General features: G+C 50.5%; 1 protein-coding gene across 2 annotated transcripts; it reads right to left on the bottom strand.

Moving 5' to 3' along the window:
- Nucleotides 1–81: 81 nt before the first annotated feature.
- COL6A2 (collagen type VI alpha 2 chain) lies at nucleotides 82–25,410 on the bottom strand. 2 transcript variants are annotated; one of them, XM_064718148.1, is made up of 28 exons: nucleotides 25,211–25,407; nucleotides 20,931–21,068; nucleotides 19,646–20,244; nucleotides 19,152–19,172; nucleotides 18,445–18,510; nucleotides 17,986–18,039; nucleotides 17,860–17,904; nucleotides 17,654–17,680; nucleotides 17,306–17,332; nucleotides 17,157–17,201; nucleotides 15,794–15,847; nucleotides 15,328–15,390; nucleotides 15,019–15,081; nucleotides 14,486–14,575; nucleotides 13,623–13,685; nucleotides 13,169–13,231; nucleotides 12,982–13,044; nucleotides 12,435–12,497; nucleotides 11,973–12,023; nucleotides 11,011–11,046; nucleotides 10,535–10,597; nucleotides 10,229–10,291; nucleotides 9,992–10,027; nucleotides 9,725–9,770; nucleotides 9,447–9,599; nucleotides 8,828–9,280; nucleotides 8,512–8,550; nucleotides 82–1,485 (listed from the first exon to the last, which is right to left on the bottom strand). In XM_064718148.1, exons 2-28 carry the CDS (start codon nucleotides 21,037–21,039, stop codon nucleotides 878–880), a joined length of 3,063 nt encoding a protein of 1,020 aa, XP_064574218.1. In that variant the 5' UTR covers nucleotides 21,040–21,068; nucleotides 25,211–25,407; the 3' UTR covers nucleotides 82–877. The 2 variants fall into 2 exon arrangements, with proteins under 2 accessions (XP_064574218.1, XP_064574219.1); XM_064718149.1 differs by lacking the exon at nucleotides 82–1,485 and adding an exon at nucleotides 4,519–5,822 and having other exon boundaries at nucleotides 25,211–25,410.

Below are 25,410 nucleotides of genomic sequence, written 5' to 3'. Positions count from 1 at the left end.
AGGGAAGCTTCTTGTGTTTCCCCAACCATCGGGATGCCCCCCAGGGTCTCCACATCCCACAACTACAGAAAAAAGGAGGCATTTTCAGGATAGGTTGGGAAAGGTTAGTTTATTTTTGCAGACAGCACAATTTGAATTCAAATCTGGGCATTGCTCAGGAGATACTGGTGGGAGGAAGGTACCATGGATGCTTTGAGCATACTGGGATGACTGGGAGGCAGCTCTGGTGGCTGTCCAGTATTTTGTTGATGCTGGGAGTCATGCTGCCCCTCTCAGCTGAAATTCTGAGTGCAGTAATAGATGAGCAGGTTCTGATGAGGGGCAGAATAACAGAAGGAATCAAGGCAGGTGGCCCACAGGAAAATAAAGATCTTAGAGATGATTTGTGAAATTTAACATAGATAAACCCCCCCAAATAAGCATCTGTGGAAGGCAGCAGTACCTCTCACACCATCCTGCTGTTCCCAGAAAGGATGGGCTAGAGGCACTAGGAGATATTGAGAGTTTGAGTTATTCATTGGTCCTACTACACTGGAAAGGTTTCTTGCATCTCTGATAAGCCCTCCTAGGATTACAGTACATACACAAGTCATGGCTTGGTGTGTGCAAAGCTTTACAGAAGTATTTCATATGGCTCTGTATCCTGCTTTGATCTGGGTTTTAATTAGCACCATAAATGTAAGATTCATCATGATGACTCTTCATCATGATGACACTTCATCATGAAAATCATGAAAGAGCTCTGGATTTTGGTTAGAAAGGAGGACCCAGAGGGCAAGTCTTCAGGGCTAGCAACCATACAGGGGGAAGAAAATACAACGGGTAATATCAGGGGTGTGTATATCAGTGAGAGAAGGATTGTGTATGTGCCCTTCTTTTAACAAATCCACCGAATGAACCTGTCGAAGAAGCTGGGCTGGGAGAGGCTGTCATAGTCTTTCTCCCGGAAGATGGCTGCCCGGTCTCCAAGGCCAAGCTTTAGCAGGACATCCATGTCCACATCACTCCCAAGAGCCACCACTGTGGGCATGACATCTTGCTTCTTCATGGAGTTGATGGCTTCCTCCAGGTTCTTGCTTCCCGTGATGCCGTCGGTGATGAAGACAAAGGAGAGCTCGGCATTGCGCCGGGCAAGTCGCTGCCCGTTGCCTGGGCTGAGCACGATGTTGTTGATGGCGTGGATGATGGCTGACCCGATGTTGGAGGACGAGTCCAGGTACTTGATCTGTGCCAGCGCGTCGGAGATCTCGGTGAGGTTGTGGGTCAGCGGGAAGACCACGTTCTGGTCCCGCTCACTGCCGTATTGCAGCAGCGCAATCCGGGCGTTCATGGGGTCGCTGCTGCTCCGGGCCAGCGTCAGCTGCTGGGCCACATCCTCCACGAAGCGGTGGGCACTCTGGAAGTTCTGCTCCCCGATCCTTTCTGAGCCGTCCAGCAAGAAGACGACATCAACAGGGCGCTGGGTGCACTGGGCTACAGCAAGCTCTGCAGGGGGAAGAAGAAGACAGGAGCTGGGAGAATGAGAAAACTACAGGATAATTTGGGTTGGAGTTGCCCCTGTGCACCCTTGTCCAAAGAAGGACCAGCCCAAGCCCACTACCAAAGCCTGTCTTTACAGCTTGAAATGTAGGAGCTTTGCTTTTGATGTCCTCAGCTACTGGGCATTTAATGAATGTTAATTCTGGGACTGACCCTCGTGAAGTTAGATATGTCTCTGCATTTAAGTCTCAGAATTATGCCCACTGCCCTACATCAATTTCCAGCTCTTATTTGTGAGAGGAATATCCAGAGATTAATGGCAAGCAGCACCTGAAAACCTCTCAGTTACTTCAGGAGAGCGGTTTACTATCAGAGTTACTCTTAACATAAAATCATAGAATCAGAAAATCTCAGAATGGTTTGGGTTGGAGGGAACCTTAAGGTTCATCTTGTTCCAACCCCCTGCTATGGGCAGGGACACCTTCCTGTAGACTAGATTGCTCCAAGCCCAGTCTAACCATATAGAATATATGAATATATGCAGTGAATAAACTCAGGAAAAAACAAAAAGTAGAAGAAAGTAGCTATCTTTTGAGTCAGCTGGTAGGGGCCACTGTTTCCTCCCTTTTCTGTAGTTATGCACATTCCATTCAGTGTTCCTTCGAGTTCCTCCTGCGCTGGCAGCAGAGCAATGCCCCTAGCACTCCCAAGCAGTGGGAGTGGGTCTGAGATTGAATCTTGAAAGGGTGAAGTCCCAAAGATGCTGACATGTTGTGTTGCATCCCTGGCAAAGAACAGGAGCTTCTGGGGCAGCCCCACCTTGAGCATCCATTTCTGGGAACAAGGGGTAACCTTGGGGATAGGAATGTAACGTTGGATTGAATTTCCACACTATGAGTGAATCCAGCCTGACAGAGCTTCCCTAGTGCTGAACAGTGCTTATGCCTGGGTTCAGCCCAGAACCAGGGAATCATAGAATCTGAATGGTTAGAAAAGCCCTCTGAGATCCTCAAGTCTGACCATTAACTCAGCACTATTGTGTTAACCTCTAAACCCTATCCCTAAGCACCACATCATGTTTTTTGAACACTTTCATGTATGATGACTCCACTGTTTCCCTGGGCAGCCTGTTTTAGTGCCTGACCACCCTTTCAGTGAAGAAATTTCCCCTAATATCCAATCTAAATCTCCCGTGGTACAACCTGAGGCCATTTCCTTCTGTCTTCTCACTTGTTACCTCCTCTCCTTTGAAGCAATAAAGGCGCATACTCACCTCTGCCCAAACTTCTGTGAGAAATGTTGTGCTAAGGCACGTTGATGCTGCAGTTCCAGGCACTGCTGCCACAAGGATACCTCACCTTGGCAGCACCTGCACTCCTGGTCCTCACCTGCTCTGAGCAGCTGTGGAGGGGGAAAGGCAGAAGGAATCCCCCTTGCAACCACACAGCGCAACACCTATGTGAGGGTCTGTGAAAGCAGGTGGGAGCAGGGGCTGTGCGTCGGATTGGGGCAGTGTTAACAGCCTCCCCCAAGGCTGCCCACATGTTTTTAAGACGACATGAAAGCCTGAAGAACTCCTGGCTAAGCAGAGGGCAGCATCCATGGAGCTTCAGCGAGAGTGTAGTGCACATCTGATAGGAGCGTTCCCCAGGCTCGCTGCTCAGTCCTCACAGCTGTAGAAGACTGCTTTCCAGTGTTTGATAAGGTGCCTTTACGTATGAGTTATCCCAAGGTAATGTGAGGCAGCAAAGCCTTGGGTTTGTCCTGTTCAGTGTCAGGCTCTGGTTGCAGCTTGTTCCCATTTCTGAGAGGCTGAGGACCTGAGCACCCTTTTCTACAGCAAGATTCTCGTCCTAACTGGAAGAGAAGCTCTCAAAGGCACCACCATGAGTTAGGCCAACCAATGTTGTCATGCTTTTAACTGATGCATTGGTCCTTTTCATGAGGATCATGAATGCCTGTGGCTCACAGCTGAGGATGTCTAACGAAGGCAACACAAATAATCAGAAATTGATTTTTCTTTTTCATTGATTTTTCTGCCATTGGTGTGTGCAGAGCAGCCCCACCCATTCACATCACCTTCCTGCTTCTTCTAAAACCTGAGGAACTTGTATTTCCTCTATTCTTTCCCAGTGTTGGCAGTGTAGATGAAAGTGAAGTGGGGACTGACATCCTTTTTGGGGTTTCCTCCTTTCCTAGTTTCTCCTGTCTTTGGAGAGGCATGGACCATCCTTTACACAGCTCCTTATCTTTATCATGTCCTTACTTTGCCCAAGAGCTTCACTGAAGGAATTGCTATTGTGATGAAATCCATCTGGTTTTATCAGAGGGATTAGCTAGGATTATGCTAAAAAAAACACTCCTTCACCCATTTGCCTCTAACAAGAACAAGCACAAATACTCCTCATGCAAAGAGACATTTTTTCCCTCTCCCCACCTCCAAAGAGCTGAAGGTTTTTGAGAGGTAAAAAACTTTGTTTCTAGTGTTTTGCTAGAAATAAATGGCCACTGTGTGATGAAATTAAATAAAATCAACACCTCCTTAGCTCAAATCTTCCCCAAATCTCTCTTTGTTCAGCAAAATATTCCAGCCCTGAGACCTTTTCCAATCAATGGGGTTTGGGAGATTTTCCTCTGGCATCATGGCTGGAGCAGCTTAACTACTCTGAGTTCAGTCCTGCATCCCAGCAGGCTAAGTCACACTAATTTTGCAGTAAAAAATCACGAGAGAGTAGGGAGTTTGGCTTTGCACAGACTGTCTGGAATATGTGAATTATGACCAGAGTCAGGCAGAGGCTGATCTTTTTGCTTTCACCTAAAACACACAGCATGCCATGGAAAGCCCTCAGAACTCTTACCCCTCTATTCTGCACTGATAGCAGTAGAGTTCTCTCAGCAACTTGTCCCTGGGAGGAAAAAGTGCTGAAACCTTGGGGGAGCACTCCAGTAAGTGCAAAGCAGGCAATTCCAATGGCCGAGCTCGGCAACTGGCTCCACTTTTTACACCTGGAAATACTACAGCCACATTCCTGAAGATGGCACATCTCCCTTCTGCCCATTAAATATGACATTTGCTCAGTATACTTTATTGCAATAATACCATGTCAGTTAGAGTAAGCGCTTCTACTCCTGTGTCTGCACACAAAATTCCACTACCTCTAAATAGAGCTTGAGAGCAGTAAAACTGGAGGTGGGAAGGGCACTGGCCTGCCTGACTGTGTGCAACCAGGGGCAGCTGAGCGGATGGAGATACCAGGCCTTGTCTAAACACGCATACCTGCAGTGCAGGCGGTGGCTCTGCAGTCTCTGAGCCAAAGCAGCACTGGGTGTGGACTGAGTAGGCTCTACTATAACAAGCTTGCTTTTAAACAACCCACATCGGTCAAGGAGTTTTGCTTTGGACCACCCAGCCCCACGTGACAGAATATCTGCCTTTTGTATATGGACAGGTACATGTTGTGGATTGTGACAGAGGAAACACAAATGTACAAGCAGAGAAAAAGGCCAGGGGAGACCACAAAGCTTCTGAGAGAAGCATTGCCCCGGGGACAATGCTCCCTATAGAAAGGGAGGGTTGCTCCCTCTCCCATCCTGCTTGCTTCTTCCCTCCACACCCCCAGCTGCCCACAAGGGGGTCCACAGAGACATTGTGGTGAGCAGGGATGCACCTTGCTTAGTCAGCCTTGCAGGACCCAGAGAGAGCCTGTGGTAACCGAGAGAGAAGATGCAGAAGATGCTTTGGAGGGGGTCCACAAGGACGTATGCAGGAAGGCATGGGGAAAATGCATCATTAGGCTCTAGGCAAAAAAGCAGCAGGCAGAGCAAGAGCATTCCTTGACATTGCTAGGGAAAGCCCACCATGGTGGCCAAGCTGGAGGGAACTGCTCCTTGTGCCCTGTCCCCATCTGAGTGCAACCAAGCCATTCCACTGCCTCTGTCTCTCCTGAACTAAAAGCATCTTCCCCTGTGCTGTCCCCTCTGCCACACAGGAGCAATGAGTTCCACCTCCACTCAGCCTCCACCTCCCCGTGACCCCCAAGAGAGGTCTCAGCACAGCCCTAGCACAGTCTCTGGGTCTCCCACAATCTCACTGTGCACCATTTTGAAGGTGTCAATGAACAAGTCCATCCACTCTTGCCGCTCATTTCCAGTGGCAAACTTGGCTTTTTCGGCAGTAAAGGCCAAAGTGGCCACCAGCTGGGTGTACATGCTGGGGTCCCGGGATTCCCGCGTGGAGTTTAGGAACTGGGCGATCGAGTGTATGGTGCTGGGGAAATCTATGTTGACTCCCTCTTCCATGGGGTGGAAAATAAGTGGGTTTACACTCCCAGGGTTCCTGTCATCTGCAAGTGAGCGTCAAAAGAATATTTTCAGGGCTTGCTAGCAATGGCTGCGTCTCTGAAAGCTACCTGGCTTTCCTACTTGCACTGCACCAGAGAAGAACAGAGCTAACAAGGACAGGAAAGTAAAGACCAAAGCCAGATTTTAAATCTTTCTGCCATGTGTGTCTAAGAAACCATGAGATTTGCCCTGAAATCTTTCACACATCAACTGAGTGACTCCAGCATATTACACAGAACCTGAACACCCCAGTTCCTACTGATCCGCCATAGGCACGATGGAGAAGGAACAGTGCTCAGGAAAAAGGCCACTTCCTTCTGCAGATGGGATTCACCCCTCATGTAGCTTAGGATGTGCTTTGTGCGAACTTCCCAAGTGATGCTGTAAGGCAGACATCTAAGGGACAGCATTATGTGACCTCTTTGCCTGGCCCTCAGCCTCAGGGTTGTGACTGCAGTCAGAGCTGTATGGTGTCTGGGCTTGTCAGAACCCTGAGAGCCTCTGTCTGCACCTGGCTGTGCTGAATTTAACTTTGAATAAAACCCCAAAGCTCCAAGCAAAGCCTTTTGCGTCGGTTAGCAAGAGCCTCTCAGGATGTCATGCGATCTCTATGAAGCAAGTGATTAGTTCAGATTTGCTCAGCATTCGACCCTCCAGCATCGTGTTAGCACAGCAGTAACTAATGAGACACAAGGGGCTGTGCTGAGAAAGGGAAGATCTCAGGTAAAGCCCTGAGGCAGCATGGGGGGAAGACAGGCTCTATGTGGTACCTGTCCCTGACTGTGCTCTGCTGGCATTACCCAGGCTGAAGCTGGGGCAGTTGATTTGCCCCTCCAAGTGTCAGAACCACCACGCTGAGCCATGGGGCCAAGAACTGGGCTGGTTGAGCTGCCTCCCTGACCTGTCTGGCCGGTCTGCAGCACACGCATTGGGGATAGATGTGCACTGGCACACTCACATTCCCTCCGAAGGACACCGTCTCCAGCTGGAGGAACTGCATGGGAATTGACACAAGCTCATGGGATGTTCTGAGAGAACCAGAGAAGCCCCAGGCCTTGACATGTGCCTTATGTCCCATCCCATCCAACATGTTCCCTTGCCACTAGGGAAGTGTGACCACTGCACATCCTTCTAAACGGTGACAGCAGTGCAGCATGGACCGGCCAGTGTGGTGGGTGGGAGGCTCCTTGCCCAAAGACTCCTGAAACTATTACTTAAAATTTCATCTACCAGCCCTAGAACAGCTTTTGCCCATGCTGAAAGGGCACTTTGACAGGAGGCCAAGTTTACCCAGCCTCATCACTCTACCTGCCAAGTTCTCTGGGACACAGGTCTTGCCCGCAATTAGCCCGGTTTGTGCATGGCATGGCTTAAGGGATTCACTGAAGAGGGAACCCCCTCAGATGCCTCCTCAAGCCATTCCTGTTCTGGTCCCCTGGCACCAGCAACCAAGCCATTCCACTGTCTCTGTCTTCTGGCTGATGTTCCCACCTTGCATCAGGAACAGGAACACCCAACTGCACTACAAGGAAAGAACTGACAATTTGCCCTGCTTTGCAGGGCTTCGATGGACCAAGCCCGGGAGAAACAAGTGTGCCACTGCTTGTGTTCCTCGGAAACAGGAAGGCTGCAAAGACCAAAACCTTTGAAGACACCTGAGCAATCACCAGTGTGGCCTGGGGGTTTCACCTCCTTGTGCACAGATTTGCAGGTAAAGCTCTTCAAAGCACACAGCAGAGAAGCTCAGCATCACAGCTGCACACTATGTCCCCATCATGACCAGGTGCAAATAGTCAAAATACCAGCAAGAGATTTTAGACAGGCATAATTATAGATTTTCTCTGGATTTCTGTGCATCCTGGGAGCAGTTTTCCTTTCCTTTGCATGGGAACAAAGGGACTTACTTAAAAATGAAATTTGATATTCTGTATAAGGCTCAGTTGAAACTGTGGACTGCCACAAAAACATTCATGGCAAGAGAAGAGACAAAAATTGCAGAACAGGCAAAACCGTGGTCCTCTATAAATTTTGTGCATCAGCACAGATTTCACCTATAGTATTTAAACAGACACTGAGATTCAGACAGACAGGATCTCTAGGAATTTGGGATGCACATCTGCTCCTTAACAAGCAAAATGTGAGCCAGTAAAGCTACCTTCAAGCACATAGAGCACCAGAGGATCCTTACTGTCTTTTCCTTTAATACAACACCCTGAGTTAATTGTTAATTAAATACAGCCAGCATTAGAGAAGCCAAAGCTTTAGGTCCACCAAATTGCCATTTTCCAACTGATCCCTAATATCTGCTCTGCCTGTCACTCCCAAGGAACATTCTGCTAAAAAGGTCATGCGAGTGGGTGTTTAGCAAGGAGATTTTGACTTGAGTTTGGAGGTCAAAACCAAACTCAAGTCAGGCTCCCAGGAATTTGGATGGGGAGAAATATCAGGGATGAGCCATGCTGGTGCACTCACACAGTGCACTTGTACCTACCTGTGCAGAGAACTCAGAGACAGGGAAAGAGCAGGAGATGAAGCCCTGGGGCCTCTCCTCACGTAAAGTAACACTATTCCCCAAACTCCTGCCTTCCAAAGGGACTGAACAGGGTTGCTCCCCGCTCTCCTACTCCTGAGAGTCGTGCAGTCTCCCCCCAGAGTCTGTGCAAATGGCACAAAGCTACTTGAAATGTTTACCTGTCTGACAGGGCAGCTCGGGGCAGACAACCTGTGGATCTGGAAGCAAAAGAAACAAGGAAAAATGAGCCATGTGTTACCATCCCCTTTCACAGTTTGCACAGTAGGAGTGGCAGGACAATGTCTCTTACAGGAACATCAAAGGACTGCCCCAAAAGGTTGGTCTGTATCTGAGGAAGGACTCTTAGTTCAGGGCTAAGGTCAGATCCCACTATGGATGACCCAGCTGCTGGCCAACTTACTGGCACACCTCTCTGCCCCCTTCCCCAAACCCTGGGGCCCAAAACTCCAGCTCCATGCAAAGACAAGGACAGACCTGGGCAGAGCACATCCTCCATCTTGTCAATGAACTCCTCTGCCACTAGGTCTGAGAAGAGTCTCATCTTCTGGACTCGCTGGGGTTCGTTGCAGGCAATAGAGACCAGGGTCTCACTCTGCTCCGGCTGGTCGAACATGTCGCCTATGCCGATGGTGTTGACCACCACATCTCTGCCACAAAGAGCCCCAAGGTTCTTGTCGTCATCCCGGGGGTCGTAGCGCCCATCTGTGATCACCACAGCAAACACTTGGGCTTTCTTTCTCCTGCTTTCCTTGATGAGCTTGTTGTAGGCAAACTGAAGGGCAGATGGTGTCCAGGTGCCTCCAGCGATCCACTCCAGGCGCTTAACTGCTTCCTTGAAGCTCGACAGAGAATCAATGCGCTCATCATCAAGCTTGATGGCTTCAAAAGTTCCCTCGTGACTGTACTGCACTACCCCAACACGGGCACCTGCCAAAAAAGTGTCACATTACTTGGCTTTGCATCCTTGGGAAAAAGTGGACAGAGTCAAAGAGCTGCCCAATCAGTCTGAAAAGACATGGAAAATAACCATTGAGGTTGAAAGGTTCCAAGACCCTTTTCCCCATGCCCCACTGTGTCCCCACAAAGGCCATACCTGTCTCTGACTTGGGGTCCTTGGCAATAGAGCCCAGCCTGCTGACCACGTTGATGACAAAATTCTTCTCCAGGGTGAAGTTGGTGTAGCCGATACTCTCAGAGCTGTCTATTACGAACATGATGTCCAGGGCACCGCAGCGCTTCTCACAGTCTGGGGAGAGGGGCAGGGGAAGGGAAACACAGGGGTCAGTGATGCTGGAAACCTTCTGGTGACCCCCTATCCCAATCTCTCATGTGGTTGTTCCCCTTCCCTGGGGAGAGGTGATATCAGCTCACCACAGCATCCGCATGTCTCTCGCACATAGGTCATCACATCACAGTCCTGCCAGGAAAGAGGTGCAGGGTGAATGCTTCCCTCTAAAGCGAAGGCTTCCCTTTCCCTTCCCACCCAGCCAGCCCTCTCCCCTCTTTCCCTGGCTTCCATGGGAAGCCACAGGTCACCTCTGCCAGGGCAGCAGAAGGACCTGATGTCCTATTTTGTTCTTGGGCTGTGCCAGAAAAGCCATTATTGCCCCAGGAGGAAGAGTAGCAGGTGTTACTTACAGTCAGACCAGGATCTCCTGGTGGGCCAGGCGTCCCCTGTAAGAAGAGCACAGGGATTTATGGCACAGTTTTCCCAAGAGTTCTTTTTCTGGGAACTAGATGTCAGAGCCATCAAAAATGTGGCTTTTTGCAGAAGGGGAAGGAGAAGGGGAGAAGGCCCACTGTGAGCCAGTGGACACCTCTGGAAACTGTCCCCTCCAACAGCATCTGCTCAGACACAATGCCATGGGACTGTACCTCAGGGCCTGCTTCACCAGGTGGACCACGCTGTCCAGGCTCTCCTCCTGGGCCAGGATCACCCTGGGGAAGGAGTACAGAAGAGTCAAATATTTCCTGGGCAATGTTAGTAATGCAGCCCCTGGTGTTCAGGGCCCCTCCTGACCCCCTGGTCAGCCCCAGTCCTGCTGAGCACAGTCACCAGCCTGCTACACCTGAGCTTGGGGACAGGGACCAGGCAGACAGCGGCACTGTCGTCCCCAGCATACAGGGCAGCAATGTGGGAGGGAGACACTGACCCTGGGGCAGCACAGGGAATCTGCTTACCGGCTCTCCCTTCTCTCCTTTGGTCCCTTGTACTCCTTTTGGTCCAAGCTCACCTCGTCCTCCCTGCTCGATGGAAGGAGAAACAGATCCGGCATGGAGCACATCTGGATGTGCTCAGGCAGAGGTTCTGCTGCATCACAAATACATGCCTGCCTGGCCTGGGAGTGCATCCTCTAAAACAGCAGCTCAGAGCACAGCAAACAATGTTTATACAGGCATTAACCAAAAAAAAACCAAACCAAAACAAAACAAAACACCAAAAAACATCCCAAAAATAGAAGCTCTGCAACACATTTTTCATATGATTTCAAAAGGAGATGGGCTTGGGAGGTATAATCAGGCTGCAGCTGCAGGGAACATCCAGGGCAGCTGCTGGCAGGTCTGGCTCCTTAGCCATTAACCCAGGAGGCTGGGAGACAACTCCGTGGCATTCCAGTCAGTACAACAAAACAGATGATGGAGACAAGCACACTCACCTTGGGTCCTGGCTGCCCCTTCTCACCCTTGTCACCCTGCAAAAGGAGAGGAGGAAGAGGTTAGCAGGTGTCCAGGACTGGCCCCACACTGTGCACCAGTGTTGCAATGTGATGTAATAAGCCTGTCAGTCATCCCGGCTCTTTCCCCAGGTGTGCCAATCACCCCTCCCTTCCCCTCCCCTGCCCCCTGCTGAGTGCTGTCAATATTGGCATTCCTGGCAAAGCTCAAAAGATGCCTCTCAGCTCTGGGGACATTGGGCCATCCAGGTGCCATTTGTCCCCTGAGACTTCCCCCGCTTACCTGGCTGATGGCTCCCTACCCCTTCCCTGCCCCTCTCCCTGGGGTTAAAAGACACAGCAACCACCTGGTTTGACAGTTCTGTTGGAGCTGTTGCTGGATCCAGAGGTGTGTGGGTCAGAATAAAGCTCTGGATCGAAACCCTCCAGCAGAACCCGACTCCTTTTCCTTCACCTCATCTTAAAGCTTCTCTGCCAGAGGTAAACCTGAGCTCCTGCACGCCTGGACTTGTCCCAAGCGCCCAGCTGCAGCACCCAGCCAGCCAAAGGTGTCTCTGAGGTGAAACCACCACAGCTGCCACCTTTGGTCAAGCAGCAAGGCCCAGACGAGCCCAGGCACGTTCCATCTGGCAATATTGGGATTCAATTCCAATACACCAGTACACCCAAAGATTGCAGTGAGGGGCGAAAAGTTGAAGAGCAGTTGTAGCTTCAGGCTGATGCTTGAGAGACCATCACCATGATTGGAACTGGGGTCCCCAGCACCTGATGGACTGTGACCAGGTTCAGTCTTGGTATTGAACCCCCTTTCTCCTTCACAGGCTCCACACATCTGTGACCCTGAGCATTTTTCTTCTTCCTTCCCTCTTTTCTCAGTCGGTTCATATCCAACCGCAACGTCCACTCAAACAGATCTCCTCACGTACTGGATGAAGAATACATACCTGAGGTCCTCTGGGTCCAGGGTAGCTAAAGCCAGGCCTGCCTCTGTCACCCTTTGGTGAAAAAAAAAGACTTGTGAGGTACCAAACCTGGCCCTTCTGACCCGCTTCTGTCTGTGACAGTTACAGCCATTTTCATCTTCTCTGGGTGTGAGACACCACCAGGAGCCGAGGCTTCTGCAGCTGGGAATAGTTTTGGAATAGCTTTGCAGAGCAAGGATTTGGAGGGTCTTGGGAATGTCACATGCCAGGGATGCCCCTGAGTTTGCTCTGAGTGACGAGTGTAATCAGAGCTCCTTGGTCAGAGAAAGACCTACATCTGTGCCCCATAAGGAGGCTCAGGTCTGATTCTGTTTATGAGGCACACAAGCTTCTGCTGTGAAAACTGCCTACTTTTTTTTTTTTTTTAATAATAAATAAGTAAAAAAGCCTTTCCAAATGTAGAGGTTAATTCATGAGCTTTACCTTTGGTCCTGGTGGTCCAGCATCACCTCTTGGGCCCAAGTCACCACGGTCCCCACGTGATCCCTGCAGGACAGATTTAGGGAGAAGGCAGGAAGTGAGTGAGGATGTCCCCTGCGGCCCCCCAGCACACAAGGGACCGTGCTGGAGAAACCAGCTCTCAAGATGATGCTGCAGGACCATCTCCCTTGCTGGTGAGTTTACTGTGGCAGTGACTGTCTCAGCAGTGGGTGTCTCAGCAGTGGGGGTCCCATGTCCTGTAGAGCCACCTGGATGTCACAGCACTACTGCCACAGTGGCATGATGGACTAAGCATAGACCCTGGACAAATAGGTGCTTGTGGAGTCCCATCCTCTTTCTCCCCAGTGACGCACCCGTTCCAGAGATCCCTTCCACACTGTCATGGGAACACTCGATTTTGGAACCTCCCTGAGAGAAGGTCGTGTGCAGGTTCTCCTTGGGAGGGACAGTGCAGAAAGCTTGTGTCAGCAGGGCAAGTTCTCACCACAGAAGGAGGGCATGGTCACACACATGCCCAAGTGCGACTTACTATCCTCCCTGGCTCTCCCACAGCACCTGAAGGGCCTCGAGGTCCTGGAAGTCCTTGTTCTCCCTGAACAGCAAAGAAAGACAGAAGAACACACAGCGCATGAGGAGGAAAGCCAGGCAAGCTGCCCTGGGTGGCACCACCGCTCCCCCTTCCTCCTGGCTGTCACCAAGCCTTGCTCCATGCTTACCCTGGCTCCTTTGTTTCCAACCTCACCAGGCAGACCACGATTACCCTCTGGACCAGGATCTCCCTGTGAGAAGGGAAAGATATTCCTGGTCAGGGATGTCTCCAATGCTATCTCTGTGTGTGGCAGTGCTTCGTGATGTCCTTCTCAAACCCGGTGTTTCTTGGTTTGAAACAATGTCAGGGCAGTATGACCTCTGAATGTGTCTCTCAACCTTGAGGTTTGCTGCACTTCATCCCCTCTCTGGACCAAACCCTGGCGGAGGAGGCTGTACCTGGTGCCAGTAGCACAGTGGGAGCACAGCGCAGTGGGATCTGCATTCCCAGCTCTGGTGCTGCATGGACGCTGAATGGACGCTGAATGGACACTGCATGGCTGGGTCGTAGCACATCACACACTCCTCAGTCCTATACATTTGGGGCTTATTTGCAATAATCTGGGCAGTTGCTTCACTCACCCTTTCTCCTATGCCTCCGGGAGTGCCTTTGCTGCCTTTCGTCCCTGGATCTCCACGTCGCCCCTTGGCAGACAGAGAAGTCACATGAATGGGGTGAAATGGGTGAAAGGATGGATGTCACCTGGGCAGTGACCCCTGGCTGCCCTCCTCCTCCCTCTGAGATGTACACCTGCCTGCTAAGCAAGTGGGTTCCCAGCAGCAGGGGAGCAGGGATGCCCATGCTTCCTTTTGGGAAGCAACAGCCAGGTGTGTTTCACCACAGTGACCACAAACATAACTGGTTCATTCCCTCAGGGTTAAAGACTATTATTTATTTCCAGCTCATCCAGTGTTGCCTTCCCCATTGGATCTTGCACAAGGGGACACTCTGGCTGGGTTCTGGCCCCTTGGTGCTGGTGGAGCTGTGCCAGGGATCATGCCCTCCTCTCTAACCCACTCCCCAAAATTTGAAGTGCCCCATCATATTAACTTGGGTCTGTGTGACACCACTGATATGTGACACTGCCCTTTTCACAGAGCTCTGCCATAATGACCACCAGATCCTGACTCTTTGAGATCCTTCAAGGAGCCAGAGGTTTGGGGAACTTGCCAGAGTACAACCAAAGTGTCCCTGAGCATCCACGGAGGACAGGGCTGTGTGGTTATGTGGGAACACAGGATGATTCTCTAAGGTGAATGGTTAACATTAAGCTTAGGATTATGGGAGTTCTGCTCTGTGAGGATGGGAGAGACAAGGAGATCAGCATCTGCACACCTTTTGGGATGCACAAAGCAGAACAGGGGAGTTTCTCAGCACTTATCCATTAAACTGCCTCAGGTTCCTGCAGTGTGCCCAATGTCCAGGGATCTATTCAGCCACTTACAGCCTCTCCTTTGGGTCCAGGAGGTCCCACTTCACCTTTCCTTCCCTTGGCTCCAGCAGGCCCTTGAGCTCCAGGGTTGCCTGGAAGTCCCTTGCAGAAGAAAAAAGAAATACAGCTTGTTGGAAGAGAGGTCAAAGTGCGCACACACCTCCCACTTTTATCCCGTGTCAAGCAGTCCTCCTTGAGCAGAAATGTGTATGAGCACCCAGTTCTGCTTCCACACACCCAGCATGCCCACATGGCACGAGCAGGGGTCCAGCCTTGGAGCAGAGTCAGGCTTGTCAACTGCTCCTTACAGCATCTGTGCAGTCCTGCCCAAAGCCATAGGGGCTGTGGCTGCCCCATCCCTGGAAGTTTTCCAGGCCAGGCTGGACAGGGCTTGGAGCAACCTGGGCTAGTGGAAGGTGTCCCTGCCCGTGGCAGGGGGTGGGACTGGATGAGCTTTCATGTCCCTTGCAGCCCAAACCATTCTGTGATTTTATGAACAGACCACAGGAAAACCCTGGAGACATCTGAATGCAGCATGAACCTACCTGGCTTCCTTTTTCTCCTGGGGGCCCCAGGGGTCCACTGCGACCAGGCCGGCCAGGATCCCCCTGAAAGAGCCAGAGAGCCAATGGTCATTGCCTGCCTCACCAGCACCCCGTACCACAAGCAGCCCAAGGAGCAAGGCCCTTCCCTCACCACCTGTGCCCGGTGATGAAATCCAGACTCCAAAGCCTATGAGCTCCACAAGCAGGAAAGGATTTAGGATATATATATAAAAATACAGGGAATGGTGTTTAGCTGTCCCCATTGGCTGCCTCTGCCCACACCCTGCTGTCTGTCCAGAGCACTTGTACCTTTATGCCTGCATCTCCTCTTTCTCCTTGGTCCCCTGCATCTCCTGGGTAGCCATCAGGGCCCTGGGGAGGGAAATAACAAAGAACCACTTCACATTGGGAACACTTCCATGCAGAATAAATCAAATAAAACTTTCTAATAAAAATAACACTTCTAAGCCAGTGCTTACAAAGTTGCTCTAGAGGCAAAAGTCATTTTTGCTTGTTGCTAATGTTAATGAAAGGGGCAATTCCTCCTCCCTATGTGGAAGGAAGGGACACTGGGGGCTCCCAGCTTGCTTGTCCACGGAAAGGAGGCACAGAAAAATCAAACCATGGTCCCCATTCCAGGGATCCCAGGTCTGGGATCAGATTATACAGCCAGTAGGAAAATGGGCTGGTAACCTCTTTTTGACCACCCTTCTACCTATGTACCACTCAGCAGCTAAATAACTGATGTGCTGGTGAAAGAGTAAAGCATTCCTACCTTGTCACCAGGGTCACCCTTGCATCCTGGTGGTCCAATTCTCCCCAGCCTGCCCTGGAGAGATTACATTCAAAAGGAAAAGACTGAGAAGTTATAGGTGGCTGAAGGGAAAACACAGCTTTTCTTACTGACATTAATAACATTAATAATGTTAGCATCATCCGCTGACCTTATCTGTCAACAGTTAGAGAATAAATAGGAAGTGCATTCCTTGAACATGGAGAAAAGTGGAGAAGAAAGCAGACTAAAGGAAATCAGGCAGGCTCATCCCATGAGTGTACCCTGAGAGATGGGAATGTCCCTTGAGGCTGGATTTGGCGGTCACTCATGTTCACGGTTGTGCTGCTCCTCTCTCATGCCTCTCCCGTCAGAGCAGCTTAGGTGTGCAGCAACCACTCTGCTGACAGACACCCCAGAGAAGAGACTCCCTTGCCCTGTGTCCCAAAACAGCTCTGTCACTGAGACAGTGCAGTGCTGAGTGTGCTGAGACAGCTCTGGGACAGAGGCTGGGGCAGCTGAAGGGCTTTAGTGTTTTAAAGTGGGGAGGAGTGAAGGATGTTTTAGAGCTTCAGCAGTGCTTGAGGAGTGGGAAGAACTTATTACTCAGAGATACACTGGGGGCTGGGTATAGGAAACTGTGCAAAGCCAGGGTGTGCTGGCCAGTGGACAAAACCAGGGACTTTGCTGTGAGACCTTTGAATTTGTCTTTAGGGCTTTAATACTAAATACAAGCTGTAGGTTAGAGATGAAGTGACAAACTGCCCTGAAAACCAAATTTCTGTGAAGCTTTCTGTGTCTGTGTCCTGTAGGGCTCACTAACAACCAGGATAAGGTATCTACACCCGAATTATCTGGCCTTATCACCTTCTCAGCAGGAGCACAGACTGGGTCACACCTCCACATCCTGCAGAGAGCTTGCTGACCAAGGGATGACACTTAATGGCATGGAGCTGTGGAGGGGATGTAGGCTGGATATTAGGAAAAGGTTCTTCCCCAAGAGGGTGGTGGGGCACTGGACAGGCTCCCCAGGGAAGTGATCACATCCCCAGTCCTGCTGCAGCTCAAGGAGAGTTTGGACAACCCTCTCAGGCACAGGGTGGGATTGTTGGGGTGTTCTGTTGAATTGGACTAGATCTTTGTGGGTCCCTTCCAACTCAGCATATTCTGACATTCATTCCTATGACCTGAATTACTTCATGCATTTCTACAGGACATGCAGAATAATGTACAGATAAGTTCGCAGGAACCTCAGCTGGAACAGAAAGTCAGCATGTGGGAGAGAAGAAACTAAACAGCCTGTGAGGATGAGAGAGGGTAAGGAAACGGAACAGTGGCAGCAACATTACAGGGTGCTCCCAGTTACCTTCTGTCCATCTGTGCCATTCCTTCCTGCCAAGCCAGGGGCACCCTTGGATCGTGGGGAAAAAAAAAAAAGAAGAGGGATCTGTTAACACATAGTCCAAGGGTTTGGGAGCTGGAAATAAGTGCAAGTTAGTGCAAGTTCTTTCTTACCCTCCGTCCATCAGATCCAATTTCTCCCTGGGAGAAGAAAAGGACAGGAAGTCAGACGCTGCCTGCATCCCCCACCATCCCGCCTCCCCCTTCAGTGCCCATCCCCACCACCTGCCTCTCGCCCTCCATTTACACCCCAAACCCATTCCCACTTCACCAGACCGTGATCAAAGCCTGAAGGAGGAGACAGGCTTTGCCGATGCCCTTGGAAATTCCTCCCCAGGCCCACAATTACATGTTAATAGAGTTGCTATCCTTCCCCATCACAGCTAATCTCTCCTCTGTGCATCAGAAAGGAGCGTGGTCCATGCCAAGTGCCAGACAGCCATTCCATCTCTTCTTTCTCACCTTCTCTCCTTTCAGCCCTGGGACACCCTGGACAAAGGAAAAAAAAAACAACAAATCCCTGTGTTAGTGCCTGGGCAGTCAGCAGGAGCTGAGCACAGAGGTCTGGGGCGGGAAATGGGCAGGTGTGAGGGAGAAGCGAAGTTTCCCTTGCTTTACCAAAAATCAGGGAATGCAAAGAGCTCAGCCATCAGCCATGTGATTCTTACCTTGGGACCAGGGTATCCGATCGGACCTTCAATACCTGGGTCACCCTTTGAGGAGGAAGACATGGAGAGTTAGCTTGAGGTCATCAGAGATGTAGCAAATGGAGGAGAGGATTTTCCACAACTCACCTGTCGTCCCTTCAGCCCTGGGGAACCTGGCTCACCCATGTTCCCCTTTGCACCCTAAGGAAAGGAAAAACCCAGCGTTAAGTCCAGGCTTGGTGCTGACTGAGAAAATGGCAGTTTCTAGGAAATCAGAGCACATAGAGCTGGAGGAGGAGAGTGGGACACCCTTGTGCATGTGAGAGTGGGAACTCAGTGACAACTGCTGCCTCAGTCCTGGTGTACTCAGGTGCTCCAGTGTCTCTCTGCAAGGCTGGCAGTGCATCAGCCTAGGCACAGACATGGGCACACCAGTGTTGGCTGTGTCTCCAAGGGCCAAGACAAATGCTGGGGAATATTTCCCAGTTAGGTGCTACCTGAGAAAGCAGCTGAGGTGATGTGAGGTGAGGTCTAGGGCACCCTGCAGTGGTTGAGGCAGGCAGGGGCATTATTACCTTTCCCACAGCTAAGGCCTTTCCCACTTACCTTCTGTCCTCGGTATCCCTTGGGACCAGGTGGCCCTGCAATCTCCAGGCAGCTCATCTTGTAGCACTGAAATACAAGAAATTAAACTTAGGTACTGATAGTGTGCATCCCAAACTCAGCTCAGCTCTGCACCCACAGCTCTCCACATTCTTCTCCCCATCAACTCAGGGCTAAAATCTATTGGATCAGGGCTGAAGCAGCAACAAATACACAAAGAAGTGCTGCGCGTAAATTAAGAGTGGAAAGTTGCCATGAGCATGTTCATTATAGCTTGGCTCTGGGCCCAGACTGGAAGAACAAGACTGCCATGTGTTTGAGGTGGTGGGGGCTTGCTTGTCTGCGGTCATCATGGGACTGGCATGTTCTTTGGAGCATCCCCTGCACAACCTCTGTGTGCCAAACCCTACCCCTGTAGTACCAGCAGGGCAGGAGCTTCAGCAGGGGCACCGTTTATGTAATGGGTCACCAAAGTGAAGGAATGAGTCTATTCCATAGACCACAACCCACTGAAGGTGAGGGGTAGGCAGGGAGTGAGTCCAGTGTGCCATTACAACAGCTGGATAAGGGAATGTGTCTGTAGACTCTGCAGGTGGGCAGGGACCCATCCCATGAAGGTCCATGCTGTTCCAGGGAGTGAGCTGGTCTGTTCCAATTGGGGCAAATTAAACCCGTCATGTGGCAAAGACACAGAGATGCTGCTCACTCACCTCGCCGTAGGCTTCGTGTTTCTGTAAAGGAGAGAACAGGAGGAAAATGATCAGTTAAGATGCTCAGTCCCATGGGGGAGACATCAGCTCACCCTTGGAGGGGAGTGTGGTGGTAAGGGAGAGGAGGTGGTAAAGGTCCCCTGGCTGTAGAGATGCCCTCTGGAGAGCCCCTGATTAACAGTGCCTCACAGCTGGAGTCTCAAGGACGATGCTGATGGTGAGCATGTGTCTCAGTGTGGCACACTCTTCCGCATGCCTCTGGATGGGGAGCAGGCTGGGGTATGGCCTGGTCTTCAGCAAGAGTCAGGACTAGGGTGGCAGCCTGCCCAGACAAGCTGGGAAACAGAGACACAAACCAAGGCATCCTGGCTAACTACCAGAAAAAAGCTGCACTTTCCCTACAAAAGGTTATCTCCAAAAGCCAATAGAAGGGAAAGCATCCCCCATCTGTGAACTGCTCCTCTTGTGCCCCCTGTTCCCCTCCTTGCACCTACCATAGCCTGGATGATCCTGTCGATGGTGTTGACATCGATCTCCAGGGTGTCCCTCTGGGTGATGGCGTAGTTGTTGCGGTACAGCTCGTGCGGCAGGTTGGCGATCTCCCGCAGACCCTGCTCGTACACCTTCTCGCTGGGGGCCACCGAGAACAGCTTGATGCCCATGTCTCGTGCCCTCTCAGCCTGCATCTTCATCCCCCCACAGGGGCTGCCCGTCACATGGCCATCGGTGATGACCACCGCGAAGTTCACACCGTTGGCCATCTGGGTCTGGATCTGCTGGGTCATGTTGGAGATTGCACAGTCTGTGAAGGTGCCCCGGCCCAGGTAATTAATGGCAGACAGCCTGGGCAGGTAAATGTCTTTGCTGCTTGTCAAAGGGCTGTAAATTTCTACCACGTCTGAGTAATGGAGCCCACCAAACTGCCAGGTGATGTAGACTTGATTCTGGTAGAGCTCGCTCTCCAGTTTATCGATGAACATGGGGATGAAGCGCTTTATTTGGTCCACAAGGCTCTGGATGGGCACAGTCTGCAGAGCCACGCTCTCTGAGGTGTCAATGATGAAGTAGACATTGATGGGGCAGTTCCTCTTTTCTGCATGGGAACATTTATTCAGACCATGTCAGAGCACTTCATGCACCCTCTTTGCTGTTCCCCAGACACTTGGACCAAGTGTGATGCTGGGAAACGCACAAGTCCCACCTAGCTCTAGAAGTGACACTTGTGTTTGGGTCAGATGGTTCCCCAGTGATCAGGACTTCTAAGAACTGCCATAGAATCACAGAATAATTAAGGTTGGAAAAGACCTCTAAGACTATCAAGTCCAACCATTAATCCAGCACTGCTCAGTACTAAATCAGTCTTGAAAATCCTGCTTTTTTTTTTGGTAAGAGTCCGACCAGACCCGTAAATCACTTCTGCAGTGTAACTGAAAAATGAGGAAATCACCAGATTTAAAGTGAACAATTTTCTGGCATCAGATAGAGAGCTGACTGCTGGCGACTGCCTGGCGATTGTTACTGCATCTGCTGGGAGAGACCACCACTGGCAGACCCCAGCTCTTTCCATCTCCAGCTCTCTGCACACCAAAGCAAACATGGAAACGTGATTTTGGGTGGAGGACGGTGTTCCCCACAGATGGATTGTTACCACAGGAGTGCAAAGGGCCAGGGGAGGTGGAATGTCCCAGTATCAGTTCCTGCCAAGCAGGTTCTACAACTGAGCATTGTTTCTGTTAAAATTGCTGCCCACTAAGGTGACTCAAATTATTTGGTTAATACCTGCACAGGAGGTAGGACTGACATCTCCAGCATCCACATCAAGCTGAGCAGCATGGAGAGGAACTAGAACCACACAAAGGAGAGTGGGAAGCAAGGCTTGTCTAAACATCTCAGCAGCCCCTCAGGATATTCAGATGCCTGTGGAAAAACACACAGGTTACATGTTAAACATGATGCACAATCTCCTGACTCTGCTGGCGTGCCACAAAGCCAGCCTATGCTCCCTGTAAATGCTCCCTTTCACTCCCCACAGAGTGAAGGGACAAATAAAAAAAAATCTCTTGAGGAAATGCACATCTTCAGTGCTCAACCCATCACCATGCCTTCAAGGCACAGCTGCATGGGGGAGTTTTTTTCGTGTAGGGTTATGACAACTTAAAGCAGCAGAAGAGTTAAAGATCTGGTTGGAAAAATTCTTAGGAATGTATGGAAGTGTTGAAAGATACATGGGATTTGAAAGGATATTCTCAGGCAACATTCAAGCAATACTTGTCATCATCGTGGAATATGGAGGAAAGGGAGATGCTTACCTTTGTGTCTAGAGGATCCCAGAACCAACCAACATGGCCCTCTGGTGGCCCAGAGATGCTTCTCTGCATGGTAGCCAACTCAACACTAACCAGTAAGGGGCATGTGGGATGTAATGAAAAAAAGATCTGAATCCAGTCCAAAAAGACAGTTTCTTTCTTGAATGCCTACAGTTTCTTTCTTGAATGTTTTGGGGTTTTTTTGGGTGGGGGGGATAACTTTTGGAAGAGTCCAAGGCTCGAAGGGACACTGAGCATGCATTTGGTGGCAATGGCAATGCAAGGGGAGGGCAAATGAGCAATGCAGCTGAGTTCTGCCACAGCTGACTGAGGAACAGCATCACTGAAGAATATGGGCAACGCAGCCCTCCCTGGCTTCCCTTGAGACCTCTCTCCACATGGTGCCCTAGCTCTTGCCTGGTGGGACATGTCCCCTTCCAGTTTATAGTGTCAGCTGCAGTGCACCACAGGCTTCTGCAAACTGGTTTATACTGGAAAGGTAGGTGTCAGCGCTACTGAGACCCTGCAGCAGTGACAGTCCTCCTCCACACTAGGGCTTGTGCTTATGAAAGAATTTGGATTCTTCAGTCTAGAAAAGGAAAGGCTCTGGGGTGACCTTACTGCACTGGCTGGTACCAAAAGGGTCAACAAGAGAGCTGGAGAGGGACTTTGGACAAGAGCTTGGAGTGACAGGACAAGGGGGAATGGCTTCCCATTGCCAGAGGGCAGGGTTATGTGGTGTATTGGGAAGAAATTGTTCCCTGTGAGGGTGGGGAGGCTCTGGCACAGGTTGCCAAGAGAAGCTGTGGATGCCCCATCCCTGAAAGTGTCCAAGGCCAGACTGGATGGGGCTTGGGGAAACTTGGTTTAGTAGAAGGTGCCCCTGCCCATGGCAGGGAATGGGATGGGATGGGATGGGATGGGATGGGATGGGATGGGATGGGATGGGATGGGATGGGATGGGATAGGATAGGATGGGATGGTATTTCAGGTCCCTTCCAACCCAAACCACTCTACGATTCTATGATGCCCCGCTCAAGTCAGTGTGGCTAAACTTCCACTGTGCTGCAGAGAATAAAAGTGGTATGGCAGGGATAAAACACTTTCATGCTAAATGTGTGTTTTAGTTAAGATCAAGATTTTCCCTCTCTAAGCCTACTGCAGGCTTTCCTTGTTTTGTTTGCCCTTCATAAAACAGAGCTGCAGGAGATCCTGATCTTTTGTAGGACACAGCTTTGAGCCTTCAGACAGCACCATTTTAAAGCCAGCCTTTAGCTGAGGAAGATGGAGACAACTTTTGGAGAGGCTGGGAGCACTGAGGGCTTTGGCCAAGTGTCTGACTCATCACTGCATGCTGAGTTTAACCACCTCCCTCTCTCCCTCCTTCCTTCCCTCTGTGTGTGTGGGTGGGAAAACACTGTAGAGCAGAGCAGTTGGCCTGCACAGGCATCCAGGGCCAGCTCTGGCACAGGATAGCTCCTGCCCAGAGCCCCTGGGACTGGGCCAGTGAAGCACCACAGCCTTGGACTCTCCATGGGCAGAACAAGGAGGCAGGGAAGCGACTCCTGAAAACACAAGACACAACCCACTTCCCTGGCGTCCTCCTGCACCGTCTCCTCTATCCCACTCTGCAGCTTGAGCTCTGTCAGTGTCCTGCTCTCCCAGCTTCCCACCTGGTATTAACCCCCCTGGATACACGGTGGGGGGCTGTTGGGAGCTCCAGTACCCGCTTCAGGGCCATCCAAGGCTGGGGTGGGCGATGCTGCCCATTTTGTCATCCTCAGAGCACCACCAGCTGTTGTGACGCTCTTGTAACATTTGATATTTGACTTAAAAGTCCCACCTGCCACTGAAAGATGCTGAGATGGAAACCTCAGATTTCACCAGTATTTCAGACTCACTGTTTTCTGTACATTGAATGCAATTTTTGAACACAGTTCAAAAAACTAATGCAAAGAGCAAATTGGGAGCTGACTCATAATGCCTGAACATTTGGGTCTGCCCATCCTGTTCTTCCTTGACTTTTCTCTCTGCCAGAGCAGGACCTTTGCTCCTATGAGGCCTTCTCTCAGTATTTGTATCTTTGAGTATATCACCTCTTTCGCCGTGCACACAAGGGAAAAACAATAGGGAATCTCAAGCAGTGGATCCTCTGAAAAATTTTTGAGGGCACTGTCTTGCACCATTCTCCCTGTATGAGGGTCTGTGTTCCTACCTCAGGTGCAGAGAAATGCATAGTCTTTGCTGGTCCCACACAGAGATCCCAGGTGACCTGGCTGTTACGCACATAGCTGAAAATATATGGATTTATCTAGATAGAGCCCTGCAAAAGAGTGACCTCGCAGGAGGACCCAAGTTCTCTGTTTGCTTCTCTTCCAACATGAGCAACTGAACCAAAAGTTATATTATGGCAAACAATTCCCTTGCAGTGGCTCAAATGTGCAAATTATATCTGGTTGTTTTTGCTCTCACATCTTAGTGAAAATCCCAAATAACACTTTGAGCAGATCCCAGTGCAGTGGAAATGTCACCTCATGCACCTGGCCATGCAGAGCCATGGTCTGCTTTATCCTATACATTGATATTCCTGAAGGCCCCCCTGGTGCACTGTGTATGTCTCCTCCAACACCAGAACACCCATTGTAACTGACCAAACTGTTCCCCAAATTCACAAAAATCGAGATGCTCTGCTGACTAAATTAACACTGTCTTCAAGGAACTTATCTAAAGCTACATAAATTTAAAGCCACACAAATTGCATTCCTCTCAAGAAAGGAGAGTTATGCTGGCTGTGCTAAAATATTCAGAATAAAGTTTGAAGCCTCCCTGCTGCTCAATCCCAGCATTTTCCGTGGCCATGCCCAGCATGCAATGCCTGTGCTGTGACTCACTTGTGCATGCAGCATTTTCTCCACTCAGATGCTTGATAAATGAAACTAGAAAAGAAAAATACGTCTCATTTGGAACAAAACTCTTTTCAATGCACCTCCTCTTCCTTCCCGTCTGTGTGCCTGTGGTCTGCATGCTGCACAAGGAGGGAATTTCAGTGCTGGTTACAGCCACTACACAAACTTGCCTTGTAGTTTTCATCCCTGGGCAGAGCACCCATGGGAGAGGTTTCAGCTACAGACTTCGGATCTTCTCCAGGTATTCCACATAATTATCCAGGGATATCAGCCAGGGAAAGCCTGGTCTGCAGGAAGGCTGAGGGGAGCAAACTCCTGCCACCAAGTGCAATGAATTCCCAGGCATTCCTAAATGTGCTGCCACCGCCCAAAACAGACGGGCTTGTGCTGATGTAATTCAGCAAAAATAGGAGACAGGGACCATAGGTGAGTCTAAATCATATCTTCCGAAATCCCAAAACTGAAGTGGAAATCGTGCAGCAGAGCAGTTCTTTGTCCTGGTCCTATCACTTCACTGTTACTGCTGAACTAATCCACCCCCTTCAACTGATGGATTTTCTAGATCTGTGGCCCTGGCAGTTTGTGGCCCACACTACTTACACCTGGAAAAAAACCCCCAAAACCTTGGGAAAACACCCAAACTAGCCAAAACCTGAAAGTAAAGGAAAAATTTATATTCTCTTATAGCAGTCGCTGTCTAAATGTGAAATAGGCACCTTGCTGGAAAGCCAGTAAGTAGCAGCAGGCACAGACTGAAATTTCAGACGGATTTATGTTATTCCCGGCTGGAGCTCCGCCAGTAAGTAGCCACAGAACCCCTGTACTCGGAGCGAAAAAGTCTGCCTACCTGGAAAATTAGGTCATCAAAACTTGGCCCCCAAGTCCCTGCGCAGCGTGAGGGAAAAGGGCTCTGTGGAGCGGCCGGTGTCAGGACGGCTCCCGCATCCCCGGCTGGCGGGCGGCTCCGGGCCCCGGGCGCTGCGATGTGCGGGATGAGCGGAGGCGTCTCCAGCCCAGCGCCGCTACTGCCCCGCCGCCGGGAACTGC

The sequence above is a fragment of the Zonotrichia leucophrys genome, chromosome 7, assembly GCF_028769735.1.
Source record: "Zonotrichia leucophrys gambelii isolate GWCS_2022_RI chromosome 7, RI_Zleu_2.0, whole genome shotgun sequence".
NCBI lineage: Eukaryota > Metazoa > Chordata > Aves > Passeriformes > Passerellidae > Zonotrichia > Zonotrichia leucophrys.
This window is presented reverse-complemented; position numbering and strand designations above follow the sequence as displayed.